At 46.4% G+C, this 18,342-nt stretch overlaps 1 protein-coding gene across 6 annotated transcripts in view; it reads left to right on the top strand.

Moving 5' to 3' along the window:
• The window catches only part of PMM2 (phosphomannomutase 2), a 26,094-nt gene that overhangs the window by 2,774 nt on the left and 4,978 nt on the right, over positions 1-18,342 (top strand). For 2 of the 6 annotated variants that reach the window (XM_023728455.1, XM_023728454.1), the window contains exons 2-8: positions 1,452-1,554; positions 2,096-2,207; positions 3,847-3,923; positions 4,959-5,050; positions 9,714-9,813; positions 9,982-10,057; positions 13,255-13,370. In XM_023728455.1, the coding sequence (XP_023584223.1) occupies positions 1,465-1,554; positions 2,096-2,207; positions 3,847-3,923; positions 4,959-5,050; positions 9,714-9,813; positions 9,982-10,057; positions 13,255-13,370 (663 nt within the window). In that variant the 5' untranslated portion in view covers positions 1,452-1,464. Of the gene's footprint in view, positions 1-827; positions 1,613-2,095; positions 2,208-3,846; positions 3,924-4,958; positions 5,051-9,713; positions 9,814-9,981; positions 10,058-13,254; positions 13,371-18,342 lie in introns of those variants that run through there. The other 4 variants (XM_004373242.2, XM_023728457.1, XM_023728453.1 and 1 more) reach the window with 3 other exon arrangements.

Consider the following 18,342-nt stretch of genomic DNA (forward strand, 5'->3'; position numbering starts at 1 on the left):
TTCTGGCTCTTTCTCTGTGTTTTATTTTGGCTGGGGTGATTTCTAAAGGATTCTGTGTGATTATGAGCACAAAGGTTATTTGGGAACATCGAAACAATTTTACTGTGCAGTTATTTCACGCTAAAGGCCTCCACTTTAGTGGGGGGTCAAGTAGATGCGCTGTAGTGGTCACCGCAGCTGTGTCTGGTTTACTGTCAAAACATACTTGTGCCACTTGGAAGAGAAAAGACGCTTTCTGTGAGCCAGCCACATCACAGAACATGTAATGGTGGCCGACCAAAATACCATGTAGCTCATCAGTGTGTGCAGGGGTTAAGGTGTAATAATTGTACCCTTCGGCTTCTTTCTGTTTGAAGACAGAAGTGCATTTTTAATATTTTGCAGTGGAAAGGGTCTTCTCCGCTTCCTCCCATTCTGCTGTCAGGTCTGAGTAAACCACTTGGGAAACTCTGGGACTTGTCAGCCCAATTCTCCCTGACTCAGAGGCTGGTGGCGCAGTCGTTAAGCACTCCACTGCTAACCGAAAGATTGGCTGTTCAAATCCACCCAGTGGCTCCATGGGAGAAAGACCTGACAATCTGCTCCCATAAAGATTACAGCCTGGAAGACCCTATGGGCCAGTTCTACTCTGTCACGTGGGGTCCCTATGAGTTGAAATCAACTCAGTGGCACCTAACAACAACAGTGCAGTTCTAGATGTTGTCTTAACCCAAACCAAAACCCATTGCCCTTTAGTCAATTCCAACTCATAGTGTCCCTGTAACACAGAGTAGAACTGCCCCATAGGGTTTCCAAGGCTTTAATCTTTATGGAAGCTGACTGCCACATCTTTCTCCCATGGAGCAGCTGGTGGGTTCGAACCGCCGACCTTTTGGTTAGCAGCCCAGCACTTAACCACTGCACCACTGGGGCTCCTCAGATGTTGTCTGGTAGGTGGAAATTTCACTGTAAGTGAAATGTAGGAAAAATTGCACTCCGTAATAAGCCCTTCTGTACAATTATATTTTATTAATCATTTGCATGTATTACTCTGGTTAAAAAAAAATTTTTTAAGTAAAAAGAAGACTGAAGTCCAGATGTTTATATGCTGAGGTTGAGTAAAATGTTTTGGTTTTTAATTTCTGGTAGGTTTATTTGTAAGGATATTCCATGTAAGTATATAATTCAGACTGCTAAAAGTCTTGCATTATTACAATGTTCTAGAAGTCATGATTTGTCTTAATATGGGGGCATCTGTTCATCTTAGTTTATAATTTCTTTTGAATTAGCACAAAGTTTAGAATTTAAGTAGCATGAAAGTATACCATTGAGATCACTGTTTATAGATAAGAGCTTTTCTTTTATGACAGACAGAATTCTAAGGATCTTACTTTTATGCTTGGGGGGTATAATTATAATAATTCTGAACTTCCTCTTGATCTCATTATATTATTTTGTGTTAAAATCAACAGCTTAAATCCACAAATGGAATACAGTGTAACACTGGAAAGGAATGAGCTTTGTCTGTGTGTATTGACACGGAAATGTCACCGCTCCACAGTGCTGAAAAAGCAAGTCAGTGCACAATACGTAGAATAATTCCATCACTATTTGTATATGTGCATATAGACAGGTATATGAATACATAGAGGAATGGCTGGAACGATGCGCAGCTGTTAACATATTGTTTGTGTGTTTAAAATTTTGGTAAATAAGCAAAAATCAACAAGCTTATTCTGGTGAAGATTCGTTGCCCCAAAGTTGTTGTTAGTTGCCGTCAGGTCAGTTCAGCCTCATAGCAACTCCGTGTGTGCAGAGTGGAGCTGCTCCAGAGGGTTTTCAACGCTGTGACCTTTCAGAAGCAGATTGCCAAGCCTGTCTTCCAAGTCACCTCTGGGTGGGCTCAAACCGCCAACCTTTCAGCTTGTAGTCGAGCGCTTAACCATTTGCACCACCCAGGGACTCCGTCCCAAAGTTACAACTAATGCATCTGAAAGTTCATACCTAATAATTGAAATGGCATGTATGAAAGTTAAGGGCTGCATTACCCTTGCAATTTTTGTCTTCTGGTTATTTTGTAGCTCATGACTGTTGTATTTTCTTTCTTGAAATGTAGAAAATTACCAAAGAAATGGATGACTTTCTACAAGAGTTGAGGCAGAAGATCAAAATTGGAGTGGTAGGCGGGTCGGACTTTGAAAAAGTGCAGGAGCAACTGGGAAATGATGGTAAACTCTACGTTCTTAATTACACTTTCATAAAAGATTAACTTCTCATGAGGCGATCAGGACCTGTAGCCATTAAGTGTCATAGTCAGCCCGAGTCTGCACCCGTCTGGCAGACTTCCTGCTTCCTTGTTTGGGGAAACGTTTTCTCGGCTTTATTTTTCCTCTGTTTTTAGTCCTATGAATAAATCCCTGGAGTTGCTGATGAAGCACTTGGTACTCAGGTACATAGGTAGAGTCACCTAGAGAGGCGAGTGTCTGTGTCTTTGCACAGGAGACTCGCTGCCTGGAATGCTTCTTGCTTGTCCAGGTAACAGCCCAGCCAGCCCCAGCCCAGGCCTGTCTCCTGACCAGCCTGCCACCCAAGTGTTGAGGTGCCCTCCAGGTCTAGGTACCTCCTCTGCTGCCCTGGCACAGCGTTCCCTGGGTTGTCTCATCGTGAGTCATGCAGGCTCCTCCCCTGCTTACTGAACCAGAATCTCCAGCACAGGATCCCAGGAGCTGTAGTTTCTTATGGGCGCCTTGGCTGGAGATTTTGACTCAGCTGTTCCTTGGGGCCCAGGAATCTGTATTTGAGCAAGTACCCCAAGTGATTCTCATGTGCACCCCCACTACATTAGAATGTTCACTGGAAACTCTCTGTTTATATGTACACCTGGAGAACCAGGGCTATGGCTCATTCATTTCCATATTGTCCCAGCTTCCAGGGTGCCTGGCCCATAAAAATGGGAGTGGAGAAATGGATGAACTGAGCATTGTTTTAACTCCTCTCGCCCCAGGGTTGCTCAGCCTCAGCACATAAAGCTCTGGACCGGATAACTCTTTGTTGTGGAGGCTGTTATGTGCATTGTCAGACGTTTAGCAGCATCCCTGGCCTCTACCCACAGGATGCCAGCATCCTCCCTTCCTCTTCCAAGAACGTCTCCAGACCTTGCAAAGTGTCCCCTGGGGGCTGAGATGCCACTGCTCTCATGTAGTATTTTAGCATCCTTATCATTTCAGACACTGAAACAATGGAATCGAAAGCTTTGAAGCTAGAAGAAAGTTGAAGACCCACCTGTATCATCATCTCCTGGGGAGCTTATTAAAATGCAGATATGGGGGCCCAAGCGCACACACAATGTTGCAGTCTGGGGTCATGGGGCTTGGGAACCTGCATTTTATCAAGTACTTAAAGTTTGACAATCCTTCCATTAAGAGTTTATATGGATGGTTTCCAAATCTGACTGATAAAAGAATCATCTGTGGAGCTTTAAAAAAACAACTGATTTTTAGCAAGTCTGCTGGAGATTCTGATTCAGAGCGCCTGTGGACAGAGCCTGGACCTTGCAGGTGGTGCTGGTGATGCTGATTCACAGCGAGGCCTGGGAGCCCTCGTAGCATCTGAGAGTATAGACAGGGAGGCTGAAGGCAGAGACACCAAATAAGCTATCACCAAGTCTCCATCCCCAGCCCAAGAATCTTCCTTTACATTTGTAATCAAAGGAGCCTTTTTTCGGTCTCCCTGTCTGTTCCCAAGATGAGATATTCTTTGACAGTCCTTACTTGAGTTTAGGAGTTTTATTGATGATGTGTTATTCAGGAAATAGAAACATAAGCTTCAATGATTGCATCCTAAAGTCTTCTTTTGTTTTGGTTTTAGTGGTTGAAAAATATGATTATGTGTTTCCAGAAAATGGCTTGGTAGCATACAAAGATGGGAAACTCTTGTGTAAACAGGTAGGTTGTCGAGGGTCCAAAGTTCTATTTAAGAAAACAAACAAACCCGTTTCTGTGACTCATAGCAACCCTATAGAGCAGAGTAGAACTGCCAAGACTAATCTTCAGGCAAGCAGATTGCCACATCTTTCTCCTGTGGAGTGGCTGGTGGGTTCAAACCGCTGACCTTTCGGTTAGCAGTTGAGTGCTTCAGCGCTATGCCACCAGGGCTCCTTAAGTACTCTTCACTACTACTAAAATATTTTCTGAAAGGATATTTAATGTTGAATGTCTCTGGGGAGCTAAGGAACAGGCGTGAACGAATCTTTTCACTCTGTATTCTCTTTTACTTACTGAATTTTGAATCGTGGTTATTACCTATTCCAAATCGATGATCTAGATTTTTATAACTTTTATTTAAGGATATTTGATCTAATCTCTCTGTTTATGATAGAAGAGAGTAGGGTAGGCAGCCTTACTATAAGCAGGTTTTTTTAATTGTAAAAATATGTATAACAACATTTGTCATTTTTCAACATTTTTTACACGTACAGTTCAGTGACATTAATTATGTTCATCATGTTGGCAGCCTTCACCACTGTCCATTTCCGGGTTTTTCATCACCTGCTATAAGCATTTGTAACGAATACTATGCTTTCATAGCTACGGTTAGTAATAAGTGAGATCATTCTATCCAGACATAAGAGAAAGCCAAAGTGGAACAAATGTTTTCCCTTAACGTCTGTAGATAATTGAATAAAAGCAGCAGAGATAAGCCCTTGGGCCTTCCATGAAGCGTTTGAAAGGTAATGAATACAAAAACCTAGAGTAATGAAGCAGAAAATGCTTTTGACTAAAGCCCTTTCTAGTTTGCCTGATGTTTTCAACCAGAGGAAAAAGGGAAAGAAGAGAAAAGACAGTGTGGTGTGTCACCGTCACTGCTGTGTCAGCCTAGTGACCCTCCAGTGACGGTGGCTGAAGACGTGGGTTTGCCGTAAAGCCATTTTGAAAATGTCTCCTGCTGAAACAAGTAACCCCGGTATTTTCTTTACCTAGAATATTCAAGGTCACCTGGGTGAGGCCCTAATTCAAGACTTAATCAACTACTGCCTGAGCTATATTGCGAAAATTAAACTGCCAAAGAAGAGGTAGGTGTGCCTTTAGCAAAGAGCAATGTTGTTTGGTGGTTCGGTGCTAATTTAAATCCAAAGCAGGGCTTCAAGCCAGTTCATACTGGTTCAAACCCCTGCTGAGAATTTGTGTTTTTTAACAAGTTCCCAGGAAGTTATATATAAGAATCAACTGGGGTCTTGTTAAAATGCAGATTCTGATTCAGTATATCTGGGGTGGAAATGCACATTCTCAGCAGGGAACTTGTTAGAAATGCAAATTCTTGGCAAAGGTTCGAACTGGAGCAAACCAGTTTGAAGCCCTGATCCAAAGCCCAGCATGTAGTAAGGAATAATTGGAAACAGCTTGTGAAAACAACAGTATAACAATAACGATACAGATGCTGGCAGTCCACGTGATGGAGACTCATACAGCCGTGGAAAACCATCCAAGGTGCCGCTGGGTGGACGCGAACCACCAACCTTTCAGTTGACAGCTAAGCGCATTAAGCATTTGTATCACCCAGGGACTCAGTAGGCATTTGATTTTGGGAACTCCTGCTCTAGCTACTGCAATCATCCTGATTTCATTTAAATAAAAAAATTTAAAAACAAAAAACCATAATGTACATAAATGCCACAGTAAAAAGATTGACATGGAAGTGGGCCTGAATGCTAAACAGTGATTATTTCTTGGTGGTAAGTCATGGGTGATTTCTTTTAGAGACTTTTCAGTTTCTTGTCAGTGTTCTCCACTTATTACGTGACACCTGAATCTTCAGAAGGAGAAGTGTTTTTTAAGTGGTGACTGACTTTCAGGATATGCTGCACTTTAGGCTTTAGACTATTAGGATGCATAAACCAAGTGCTTCCCGCTTGGCGTCTCCAATGTGAGTGCAGGGAGCTTCCCTTTTAAACTCTGTCCCAGGATGGGGCATGAATGAAACTCGCAGCACCGGAGTTGGTAATTGTTGCAGCTGGGTGATGGGGGGAGGTCTTAGTCTCCCAGTGCTGCTGTAACGGAAATACCACACGTGGGTGGCTTTCAAGAACAGAAATTTATTTTCTCACAGTTCAGGAGGCTAGAAGTCCAAGTCAAGGTCTTGGCTGTGTCGATTCCTTCCTTGTCGGTAACCCCCTGGCTTGTAGAGCGTCCTCACATGGCATCTGTCTTCCCAAGTAGAGCCCACAGGCCTGTGTCTGATCAGCTCTTTTTATAACTCGGAAGTGATTAGGTCTAAGACACACCCTACACGGATAAGACTCATTCACATAACAAAGGAAGCCCTGTTTCTAAACAGGATTACATCCACAGGTGCAGGGGTTAGAATTCCAGCACGTATTTTCGAGGACATAATTCAGTCCCTAACAGGGGTTCATTATCCTAATCTGTGTACTTTTGTATATGTTAGAAATTCTCTATAATGAAAAATTAAAATACACATGTAACCCAGTTCAGTCTTTCTTTTGGGCTAAACTTTAAAGGAGAGTTAAAAAAATGAATGAGACATAATCCCATCCTCAAAAGAGTTCATCGTGTCTTCTTCCTTTCCCCAACTTCCCATCCCTGAGGGAGACGGCCACACAGAGCTCTAATTCCACAATAGTGGAAGATACCGGTGCATTTGCGGGGCAGCATGGAGACCCACCTTGATTGGCATTTGCCCACATTTCGCGTCAGTACCAGCTGTGTGCCCTACATAGGTCAGGCAGATGTAGTAAGACTTCAGACAGCCCCAGTCTCTGGGGAGGAAGCGAGTGTTTGCTGAATCACTTTAATCCTTGTTCTGAGAAGGCTGTCTAGAATCTGTCAGCTTGCCTCCCTGCCTTGGGGATCAGAGTGGTAACATGTCCTTGAGTGGGGTAAAATCATTGAGCTCCTGTTCTGATGGTTTAGCACCCCCCCACCACCAGTCCTAGAGTTACCTCAGGAATGCTCCCCAGCCCCACCTTGCACTGGAGTGTACATGTAGAAGGTGTAGAGGCTGGGCAGGGCTGTACCGGCTCAGGACAGCCGGGACATGCGATTTCTGACCAAGTGTCTCACTGCTCATGCGCTGCTGTAGCATTTGCTTCTCTCTGTACAAGTTGAGCACAGCAGCGGAAAGGATCTAGGTGATTGAGATTTTGCTGTACTCACCTAGTTCTTGAACATGGAGTAGCTAAAGCAAACGGAACAAATGGTGAAGTAAAGGAGCTGAACAGAAGATTTCAAAGGGGAGCTTGAGAAGACACAGTAAAGTATTATAATGAAATATGCAAAGACCTGGAGTTAGAAAACCAAAAGGGAAGAACACGCGCGGCATTTCTCAAGCTGAAAGAACTGAATTAAAAATTCAAGCCTCAAGTTGCAATATTGAAAGATTCTGTGGCAATGAATAAGGAAGACTGAAGAAGAATTGATGCATTTGAATTATGGTGTTGGCAAAGCATATTGAATATACCGTGGACTGCCAGAAGAATGAGCAAGTCTGTCTTGGAAGAGGTACAGCCAGAATGCTCGTTGGAATAGTGGATGGTGAGACTTCATCTCACCTACTTTGGACATGTTATCAGGAGGGACTAGTCCCTGGAAAAGGACCTCATGCTAGGTAAAACAGAGGGTCAGTGAAAAAGAAGAAGACCCTCAACGAGATGGATTGACACAGGGGCTGCAACAGTGGGCTCAAACAGTTGTGAGGATGGATCAGGTCCTCAACTGTCCACTTGATGTGCCCACTCAGTACTCCGAGTGGCTGGTGGCTGGAGACCAGGGCAGCGTAATTAAGATCACAGAAAGGAAGCAAAGAAAAATGTTTCAGGGGTTCACAGGCGTCCGCAATCAGAGCTAGAATACACTTTCTGTTAGCTGCCTTCGAGTCAGCCCCTGACTCGCGGCGATGCCATACACAACGGGACAAAATAATCCCCGGTCCAACACCATCCACATGAGCGGTTGCAGATCGGACCCTTATGATCCATAGGGTTTTCACTGGCTGATTTTCAGAAGTCAGTCACCAGGCTTTTCTTCCTAATCCGTCTTAGTTTGGAAGCTCCACTGAAACCTCTTTATCGTCATAGCAACACACAAGCCTCCACTGACAGACAAGTGGTGGGTGCGCTTGAAGTGCATTGGCTGGGAATCAAACCCAGGTCTCCTGCATAGAAGGCGAAAATTCTACCACTGAACCACCAATGTCCCTGGAACACACTGTAGAATGCACATCATGTCACAAAATGCTGAAATCTCATTTGTCAGAATGGAAATCTAGCTTACAAATTATTTGAGTTTCTAAGAAACTATTTTGAGATTCAAACTGGAAACATGGTAGAAAAAAAAGCTTTTTTAAAAATATCTTCATTGGCAGTAACTAAGAAAGTGCAAGGCTATTCTCATTTCCTGTGATCAGATCAAACACATAGGAGCAGTTGGCCAGCGGGTAAACTGAGTTTCCACAGTTATTACTGAGGCTCATCGGACAATTCTCAGAAGCTCCTTCTGTGTAGCTGTGCTTGGTGAAATTAGCATATCCCAGAGCTCACTAGCAAAACAGGTGTCAGACATATATCTTTGCAAACTCCTCAGGGAACCATCGAGCGCTCGCGTAGAGCTGGTCATCATTTTCATAGCTCTTCAGTAACTATCAAGTGCGCTAGAGCAGCACTGTCCCGCAGAAATGGAACGTGAGCCACGTGTGCAGTTGTGAGTTTTCAGTTGTTGTGTGCTGTTCAGTGAGTTCTGTCTCACAGCTACCCAGTAGGACAGAATAGCACTGCCCCCATAGCGTTTTCTGGGCGGCAGTCTTTGTGGAAGCAGATCGCCAGGTCTTTTCTCTGGCAGGGCAGCTGGTGAGTTTGAACTGCCAGCCTTTTGGTTAGCAGCCAGGCAGTTGACCATTGCGCCACCAGAACTCATTGAGTTTTCAGTAGCCACACTGAAAAAAGCTAAAAGGAACAGGTGAAATTAATAGTATATTTTCTTTAACCCAGTATACCCAAACTATAATCATTTTTAACATATAATCAGTATAAAATGTTACTGATAAGGAGTCCATTGCTTTTTTTTCATATGTTGTGAGTTCGTCGAGTCACTTCTGACTCACAGCAACCCTGTAGGACAGAGTAGAACTGCCTTATAGGGTTTCCAAGGCTGTAATCTTTACAGAAGCAGATCGCCAGTCCCCAGCGCAAAGCCTCTGGGTGAGTTTGAACCACCAACCTTTTGATTAGCAGCCAAGCGCTTAACTGTTGTGCCACGACTGCACCTTTTTTTCTAAGTCTTTTAAATCCAGTCTCAATTTGGCCTGATCTGTTTCAAAGATCAGTAGTTACATGTGGCTTATGGCTACCATATTACACAGCTCTGAGAAATGTTGACCATACCAGCCTCTGCCCAACTTTTTATCCTGTATATCCATCTGTAGGAGCCTTGATGGTGCAGTGGTTAAGGTGCTCAGCTGCTAACCGAAAGGTCGGCAGTTTGAACCCACCAGCCACTCCATGAGAGAAAGATGTGGCAGTCTACTCCCATAAAAATTACAGCCTTGGAAACCCTGTGGGGCAGTTCTACTGTGTCCGCCTACTGTGTCTTCCTTTAAGGTCACAATGAGTCAGAATCAACCCGATGGCAGTGGGTTTGGTTTGGTTTGGGGTTTATTCATCTGTAACGTTGTCGAAATGAATAATGTGTCTCGGGAAACGTCTGTCGCCTTTTCCTCCCCAGGGGTACTTTCATTGAATTCCGAAACGGGATGTTGAATGTGTCCCCTATTGGAAGAAGCTGCAGCCAAGAAGAACGCATTGAGTTCTACGAACTCGATAAAGTGAGTCTGAAATGTCCTTGTCAGATTGCTGGGTTTATGAAAATGAGTTAAGATGTGCAGCTTTGTGGCCAGTGGTTACATAGGAGGAAGAAAAGAAATTTGTTGTTTTACAGTGTGCCTTCTTAACTGCAGTACAGTAGACAATCGGTATCTTTTTGTTTTTCTCAGAAAGAAAATATAAGACAAAAATTTGTTGCAGACCTGAGGAAAGAGTTTGCAGGAAAAGGCCTCACATTCTCCATAGGTACGGTATACCCAACTGTAAACCGTTTACAGGAGTCTGCTGTGGGCTGGGGAGCTACAGAGCTCGGACTGGGCCTGGTTTCAAGGTGGGGAAGAGGGTTAGATGAGTAGAGCAGTCTGTAGGGAAAAACCCCTGCGGTTTCTGCGTCATCGTCCCCAGCAATACCTGCCCCGGCAGGAAATGACTTCCAGACCGTTGGATGTGGTTCTGGATTCGTACCCAGTGGGACAGGGGGACGCTTCCTACCTGCACTTCTCCTCCTGGTCAGCATAAGAATGTCTTTTTTTTTTTTTTTTTTCCAGTTTTTTGTTGTTGTTGCAAATATACACAGCAAAACATATACCAGTTCAACAATTTCTCCATGTACAAGTCAGTGCCATTGATTACGTTCTTGTACTTGTACAATCTTTCTCATCCTCCTTTTCCAAGTTGTTCCCCCCACCCCAGTAGTACAGACTCACTGCCCAGCAAGCTTCCTGTCTGACCTTTTGAGCTGCTGTTGTCAATTTGATCCCAGACAGATAGTTCTTTGAAAGAGCACGATGCTCGGAACAAACAGAATAAGAGCATCTTGATTAATGAAGAGTGAGAATTTACCCGCAAACCTCTGGGCGACACAGAGGCACTGGATTGGACTCTAGAGGACAGAAATGAAACACATGCCTCGTTGATAAATTGGACTGAAAATGTCACTTTTTTTCCTCTACATTTGTGTGGAGTCGGGGGTTGGTTCTGTAGGTAACAGAACATTTGCCATTTCAAGTCTTCATGTGTATAGTTCAGTGCCATTAAATACGTTCATCATGCTGTTCAACCATCACCATTAACTGTTAGTGAATTTTTCCATCACCCTTAACAGAAGCTCAGTGTTCCCTAAGTGTGTGTCTTCCTTCCCACCTCCCCCAACTCACCCCTGGTACTTGTTGCTGTCAGGTCAACTGCAGCTCACAGCGACCCTCTAGGACAGGGTAGAACTGCTCCATAGGGTTTCCTTGGCTGTAAATCTTCACAGAAGCAGATTGCCAGGTCTTTCTCCCGTGGAGCCACTGGTGGATTCAAACTGCCAACCATTTGGTTAGCAGCCGAGCACTTGACCACTGCACCACATACAGACTTTGATCTCTGTACACTTCCTGTTATAGATATTTCATGTAAGTGGGATCATACATAAAAATGTTTCTTGAACTATGTAGTGTTAGAACAGCGGGGAACCTTCGACATCAGTTGTGTTGAAATTACAGATCAGGAAACTGAGACCCGGGGGAGAAAGGGCTCGTCTGGGTTGACAGAGCTGTTATTTACTCTCACACAGCCCGCCTTGACCTCTGTGGTGTCTGACGCAGCCTTCCACAGCGCTGTCTCGGGCATGGTTTTTGGTCACAGCTGCCTGTCACATCCTTTAGGCAAACTGAATTCTCGATGCTGATCAGCCATCCCTTCCAGCCCCCGCGTTTACTAGCGTTATAAATGCTACAGTTTGTGGGGAACTGGAATTGCAAAAGAATTATGTATAATAGATGACTGGGCATATTTTTCTGTGTTCAGAAACTGTGCGGTGAACCTCTTTCCCACAGAGCTTTGGGCAGGTCTGTGTTGCCTGTGAAAGCTGCCTTAAATCACTCTCGCTGGCTCTCATTTTTCCTGCACGACCAGCGGCTGCAGCCTGCTTCCTTCTGGGCATTTTCCACTCAGGGCGTGTTCACGCTCAAGACGAGTGCAACCGAATGGAGTCGTTGTATGATTTTTCATAAGTGGGCTGCACTTACGCCCACTCCCTTGACTGAGTGCTCAAATGCATTTTTCGTTCCACAGTGGCACACTACATCTTGTTTTTAGAGCCAGGTGAGGTAATGTTGGGAAAAAGTAACATAGAATTAATTTCTAGCACATATCCCTAGAGTAGTGTAAGCAACAAACTAAGATATTGTAAAATCAATCTTACTGACCCAGAAAGTAAATTGTATATATACATATCTAATCTTTCAACTTGCTATCGTTAATTTGATCCCATATTTAAAAAAAAAAAGTTGCTGTTGCATCGATTCCAATTCATAGCAACCCTATAGGACAGAGTAGAACTGCCCCGTGGGTTTTCAAGGCTGTAAATCTTTACTGAAGCAGATTGCCACATCTTTCTCCAGAGGAGTGGCTGGTGAGTTCGAACCACCAGCTTTTTGGTTAGCAGCCGAGCACTTAACCACTGCACCACCAAGGCTCCTTGATCCATGTAGATAGATTTTAAAAGAGTACAAACTCGAGGCAGACATTCTGTTACTAGTTAAGGTAAACTATTGTTTGGTTAACTTGTACATTTTTTTTTTTAATTGTACTTTAGATGAGGATTTACAGAACAAACTAGTTTCTCTATTGAACAGTTAGTACACATATTGTTTTATGACATTGGTTAACAACCCCATGACATATCAACACTGTCCCTTCTCAGCCTTGGGTTCCCTATTACCAGCTTTCCTGTCCCCTCCTGCTTTCTAGTCCTTGTCCCTGGACTGTTGTTCCCCATTAGTCTCATTTGGTTTTATGGGGCTGTCTAATCTTTGGCTGAAGGGTGAATCTCAGGAGTGACTTCATTACTGAGCTAAAAGGGTGTCCGGGGGCCATACTCTCAGGGTTTCTCCAGTCTCTGTCAGGCCATTAATTCTGGTCTTTTTTTGTGAATTAAATTTTGTTCTACGTGTTTCTCCAGCTCTGTGATCCATGTCAGAGCAGTTGGTGGTGGTAGCTGGGCACCATCTAGTTGTACTGGACCTAGTCTGGTGGAGGCTGTGGTTGTTGTGGTCTGTTAGTCCTTTGAACTAATCTTTCCGTGGTGTCTTTGGTTGTCTTCATTCTCCCTTGCTCCCGAAGGGGTGAGGCCAATGGAGTATCTTAGATGGCCGCTCACAGGCCTTTAAGACCCCAGACACTACTCACCAAAGTAGAATGTAGAACATTTTCTTCATAAACTATGTTATGCCAGTTGAGCTAGATGTTTCCCGAGACCATGGTGCCCACAGCCCTCAGCCCAGCCGTTCGGTCCCTCAGGGAGTGTGGACGGTCTGTGGAGCTTCCGTGATGTTCCCTTGGACAAACAGGACATTTTTTAGTGATGTGTCATTAGCCTCTCTTTCACCTTTGGCTTTTGTGTTTCCCCTCCTCTTCCCACCCCTGCCTCCACCCCACCCCCCCACCCCCCGCTGCAGGAGGCCAGATCAGCTTTGACGTCTTCCCAGACGGATGGGATAAGCGGTATTGCCTCAGACATGTGGAAAATGACGGTTATAACCCCATCTATTTCTTTGGAGACAAAACCTTGCCAGTAAGTAGGGAAGTGTCTCTGCAGTTTGATTGTTCAGTTTGGGGGTGAAGGGAGAATCAACAAATGGGCTTTTTTTCTCTCACCACACTGCACCTACCGGCCCAGCTCAAACTGAGTGACAGCTCCTGTCACCTGAGAGGGTGTAACCGAGCCTCCCTCCCCTGCGCTCAGACACCCGATTCCTCGGAGGTGAGACTCATGCTGTGTGTTCAGAAGATCCCTCTCATTGTGGCTTCTGAATTAAATATTGCCCATTTTGAGTGCCTTCCAGAACACCAGGCCTGCTGCTGTTACCAAATCCTCTTTGCCTTTCAAAGCACTTGCCATTTTTCTTTTATCAGCCCAGTGTGGTGTTCTCCCCAGAGGCATCATTATAGTCAGAGCAGTGCAGGTCAAATAATAGAAGAGAGAGAATCTCCGGAGGGCACCAGGGCAGCTAAGAGGCAGGGGTCAGTCCTCGGTGTCACACACAGGGTACTAAGGTCTGTCCTGTGGGGACGTGGGAAACCCCAGGTCCACGGCTGAATCGACTGGGAATCGGCTCTGAGAACAGAGCCCAGAGTTAAGGCAAGTGCTGGAGGAGGAATACACAGAAGAAATGTCCCCAGAGGCTGGTGGCAGCAGAGCGGGGCTCCCCCGGGCCGGGTGGATCCTCGGCAGGTCGGAGGCGTTGCCACCATGAGGCGCCGAGGGGAGGCTCAGCACCTGTGTTCAGAGCCAGCTGGGCTGGGCGTCTCAGGGCCGATGACTGTAGGCTCCTCTGCTTCCCGCTCCGTGCCTCCGGCTGGGGCTAGTTACCCGCGGCCAGGGCTCCTGTTGTTACCGCAATAACGCGGATTAGAGCCACCTGCCGCAATAGCCAATTCTGAGACAGAGGTGAGGTGAGCAGCAAGATGTTTATTATATATCAATATATAGGAGATGAAGGAGAATAGATTCCTCCAAAAAACCCGTCTGCCCCACTGGAGATCGGCTGGAGTCTTTTATAGGGCCAGGATTGTGGATCTTTTGTGGTCGTTTCCCCCTGAGGTGATGATGTCTTAGATGAGTTAACCTTCTACTGGTATTCTTAGAGGTTATCTGGTGACGTCCTTGGGGATTATCTGGTGACATCCTGCTTTTTCTTGTCACAAGATGGGTGCTTTGTTTGGTTTTTCATTCTTAGATCATTATCACTCGTTTTCCACCCTCCAGGGGAAACCTTTTTGTAACGGGAGGGAAAAATCAGGAGAGGATGTGGCGGGTGGTTAGCAATGGGGAGTAAATAATAGTGAGCCGGGCCTGTGCAGCCTCTTCCACTGTTCCAGGCTGTGTGGCTGCCCTCATGCAGCAGGCGTGTCCTGACGCTGCACGTGCAGAGCGTCTCATCCCTCCACTCTCTGGTCCACTCAGATGTCGGCCAAGCCCCATTCAGTGATAGGCCTGCCTTCCAGCAAGGCCTCCAAACATACTCTTCCAGCGCAAAGGAGTTGAGATAGTCTTGTTGCGTCCTCTCAAATCGACAGAACCAGGGCTCAGAAAGGTGTACGACTTGCCCAGGGTCACGCAGCTAGAGACAAAGCTAGTGGTACCAGAACAAATCTAAAAAAAACTGAACCAGTTGTCGCCACGTCTCGTGGCAACCCCCTGTTCAGAGTACAGCTGTGCTCCTCAGGGGTTTCTCGGCTGTGACCTTTCAGAAGTAGATCGCCAGGCCTCTCTTCCAAGGTGCCTCTGGGTGGGTCTGAACTACCAGCCTTTCGGTTAGTCAGGCACGTAACTGTTTGCACGACCTGGGGCTCCAGAACAAATCTACCTGCTCTTAAAACACCTACACTTTCCAGGATGACAAGCTGTCTCCAGTGAGGTGGGAAGGACTTTGTTCTAATTCTCAAACAAGCGTGGTGCTTTTAAGAGGGTGCAGCCTTCAGCCTTCTGTTCTTACTGACAGAGAGAATGATTTAGAGCCATATCCTTTTGTTGAGCTGGTTCAACGCAGATTCTCGTAGGCTTTAAAAAAAGTCACTCTCTGACTTAATGCCGTTGAAAAAATGAAGCTAATGAGATTACATCACATGGACATGCTGAGAAGTCTCCTGGGCCTTCCGTCTTGGTGCCATTTCTTAGAAACTGAGGAGACAGCTGCTTATTGAGACACATTAAGGCAGATCCTTCTATATGTAAATAGCCATCTAGAAGCTGGCAGAATGGAGTACAGTTCTTGGGATCATCAGAAATTGATTTCTGAGGTTTGCTGTTCTGCTTAACCATGGCATTACCACACATTTATGCTTCTGTTTTTTAAATCTTACCTATTTTTAAAAAGTGAATCCTATTTAATGGACTCCCTCCCCTCCACCTCTGGTTCTCAATTGATGCACATTCATTGTAGGAAAATACAGAAAAGCATGAAGACAGGGAGTCACTTTTGAGCATGGCCAATAGTCCGGTTTGCCCCCTTCCCACCTTTTTTTCCTTAACATAATATATGTTAGTGAATGCTCTTTGAAAACAAGATTTTTTGTGCTGTGTAACGGTCTAGCACTCAGGCCTAATTTATCTGACCATTTTCCTAGCAGAGGTACATGTGGGTGTATTGCTGTGTTTTGCTGTTATAACGAACGCTGCATTGAACGCTTCTGCGTGATGCTTTGCCCTCGGGTCTGATCCTTTTCTGCAGTGGTTTCTTAGGAATGAGAAGTGGCAGTCCAGCGATCTAAACCTTTAAAGAACATGTCAGTTCTTGAAACGTCAGGCACAGAGCAGTCCTAATACTAGCTTTTAACTTTTCTGCATATTCAGTGACAGGCGTTTGGAAAGCTCTTCTCTTTCTTCGTATCACAGCATATGTTTCAGCTGGCTTCCAGGGCACCTGAGGTAGTTGCTGTCAGGAGAGGGCCCTTCCCTGTGAGATACTACGGCCCGAAAGCCTGCCGACCGCCTCTCCGTGCCCCCGTGCCACAGCCTCCCCTCAGCACTATCCGATGTCACAGCGGGTGCCCCCACTGCTCCGAGCACTCTAGAAAGCAAGGTGAAGAAATAAGGCGTCAGCGCATGCTTTTCAAAATGCTTGTCTGCCCCAGAATCCCCCTGAGCCTTCCCATCAGCCTCAACAGCCAGTGTTTCTGCGAGCACCGCTCTGAGCTCGGCATGAGGCCCTGGGCCCGGCCTGCCTGGGAGGCCTGGTTTGCTGCAGGAGAGATGAGAGGGCATGGGAAGCACCCTCCCAGCTGTGGCGTGTCAGCTGAGTCACCCCTTGAATCCTCAGGCAAGAGAGCTTCTGCTCATTTGGTGCTTTTTGAACTAACCTCTTGGCTTTAGGGTAGTTGCAACATGAAAGCATCCATACCCTTTATGAATGTTAACGCCTGAATTACTTTTTGATTCAGCAGTTCCACTGCAGGTAATTTAGCTACCAGCACACTGGTACAAAGGAGCCCTGGTGGTGCAACGGTTAAGTGCTCAGCTGCTAACCCAAAAGTTGGCCGTTCGAACCCACCCAGTGGCTCCATTGGAGAAGGACCTGGTGATCTGTTCCCATAAAGATTACAGCCTAGAATACCCTACAGGGCAGTTCTCCTCTGTCACAGGGGTCACTAGGAGTCAGAACTGACTTAACGGCACCCAGCAACAACCCTGGTACATGTGTGACAGGACATACGTGGAGGGCTCAGGCTAGGAAGGCCTGCCGTGCCTGGGGGTCTGGCTAGATGCACGGTGGGCCACCCGCACGGCGGGCCGCCTTGTGGCTGTGAAAGCTGTGCAGGCGTGGGCAGACGGCAGGCTTTGGTTAGGTGGAAATTGGGGGTGCAGCACAGGATAAACACTGCTATGCTTCCGTCTAAGGACGGGGACACCAGCTCGTCATGTGTACTCATAAATGCCTAAAGGACGTCTGAAGGGTCCGGAGGAAACGCAGTTACCGTGCGGGTAGGAGCCAGCCAGGAGGGAGGCATCGCTAAGGTGTTAGCTTTTTTTTTATCTACTGAAAAATGAGTTTTGAAAATATCAAACTGGGAAAAAGAAGGAAAGTAGAATTTCCAAGCACCTCCCCAGTGTCGGGTCCTGGGCTGGACGCTTACACTCCCTCCTCCAGTCCTTACAGTGGCCCGACAGTACAGGCAGGGTCCTCTCCCCTACGGAGGAGGTGCCACAGGAAGGCTGGGGGTCTCAGCTGGTCGGTGACGGTGCTGGGACTTGAAAGCCCCTTCTTGTTCTTGCCCAACATCACTTCCAGAGCCCTACAACCGTCCCTTCATATTGTGTAACTTTTTATTCTCCAGAAATGGTGAGAAGGAAAATCTTCCTCTAATCAAGCTTAGAAGAGGCCTGCCGCAGCATGGTGTAAAAAGGCAGCGGGCCTGGAACCAAGAAGACCCAGGCCCAAGCCGGCCCTGCAGTGGAGGGCAGTGCCCGTGAGGATGAAGTGAGGTCAGCCAGCTAGGCGGCTAGCCAGGGCTGGCTCTCGGAGGGCGTCAGACGCCGCAAGTTTGCATGTTTCCTAGCACGGGGCTCTCCTACCAGTGTGTGCTGTTTGTTTGGTCAGGGTGGGGGCAGGACCCTTGTCTCGGCCTTTGTACCCTCATAATACCTAGAAAATCAATAAGTGCCTGTTAAAATGAGCCCAGGTAAATGGCCGCAGGCAGCAAGAATCTGAACTGCAAGCTACAGAGCAGCCGCGGGTCGCCTGTGTTCATGCTGCAGGCCAGCAGGCTCAGCCCCTGTCCTGCCTCATACAGCACAGACAGAGTGTGCTCCTGACTGTGCCCCCCTCTGGCTCATACAGGACACTGGCCACTCCTGACCATGTCCCCCTCGGGCTCTCATACAGCAGGGTGATCAGGGTTTTCTATCTCATACAGGACAGACCGTGGGTGCTCCTGACCGTTTCCCCCTCTTGCACATACAGGACAGACAGTGGGCATTCCTGACCGTGTCCCCCTCCGGCTCTCATACAGGACAGACAGTGGGCATTCCTGACCGTGTCCCCCTC

The sequence above is a fragment of the Trichechus manatus genome, unplaced genomic scaffold, assembly GCF_000243295.1.
Source record: "Trichechus manatus latirostris isolate Lorelei unplaced genomic scaffold, TriManLat1.0 scaffold00024, whole genome shotgun sequence".
Taxonomy (NCBI): Eukaryota; Metazoa; Chordata; class Mammalia; order Sirenia; family Trichechidae; genus Trichechus; species Trichechus manatus.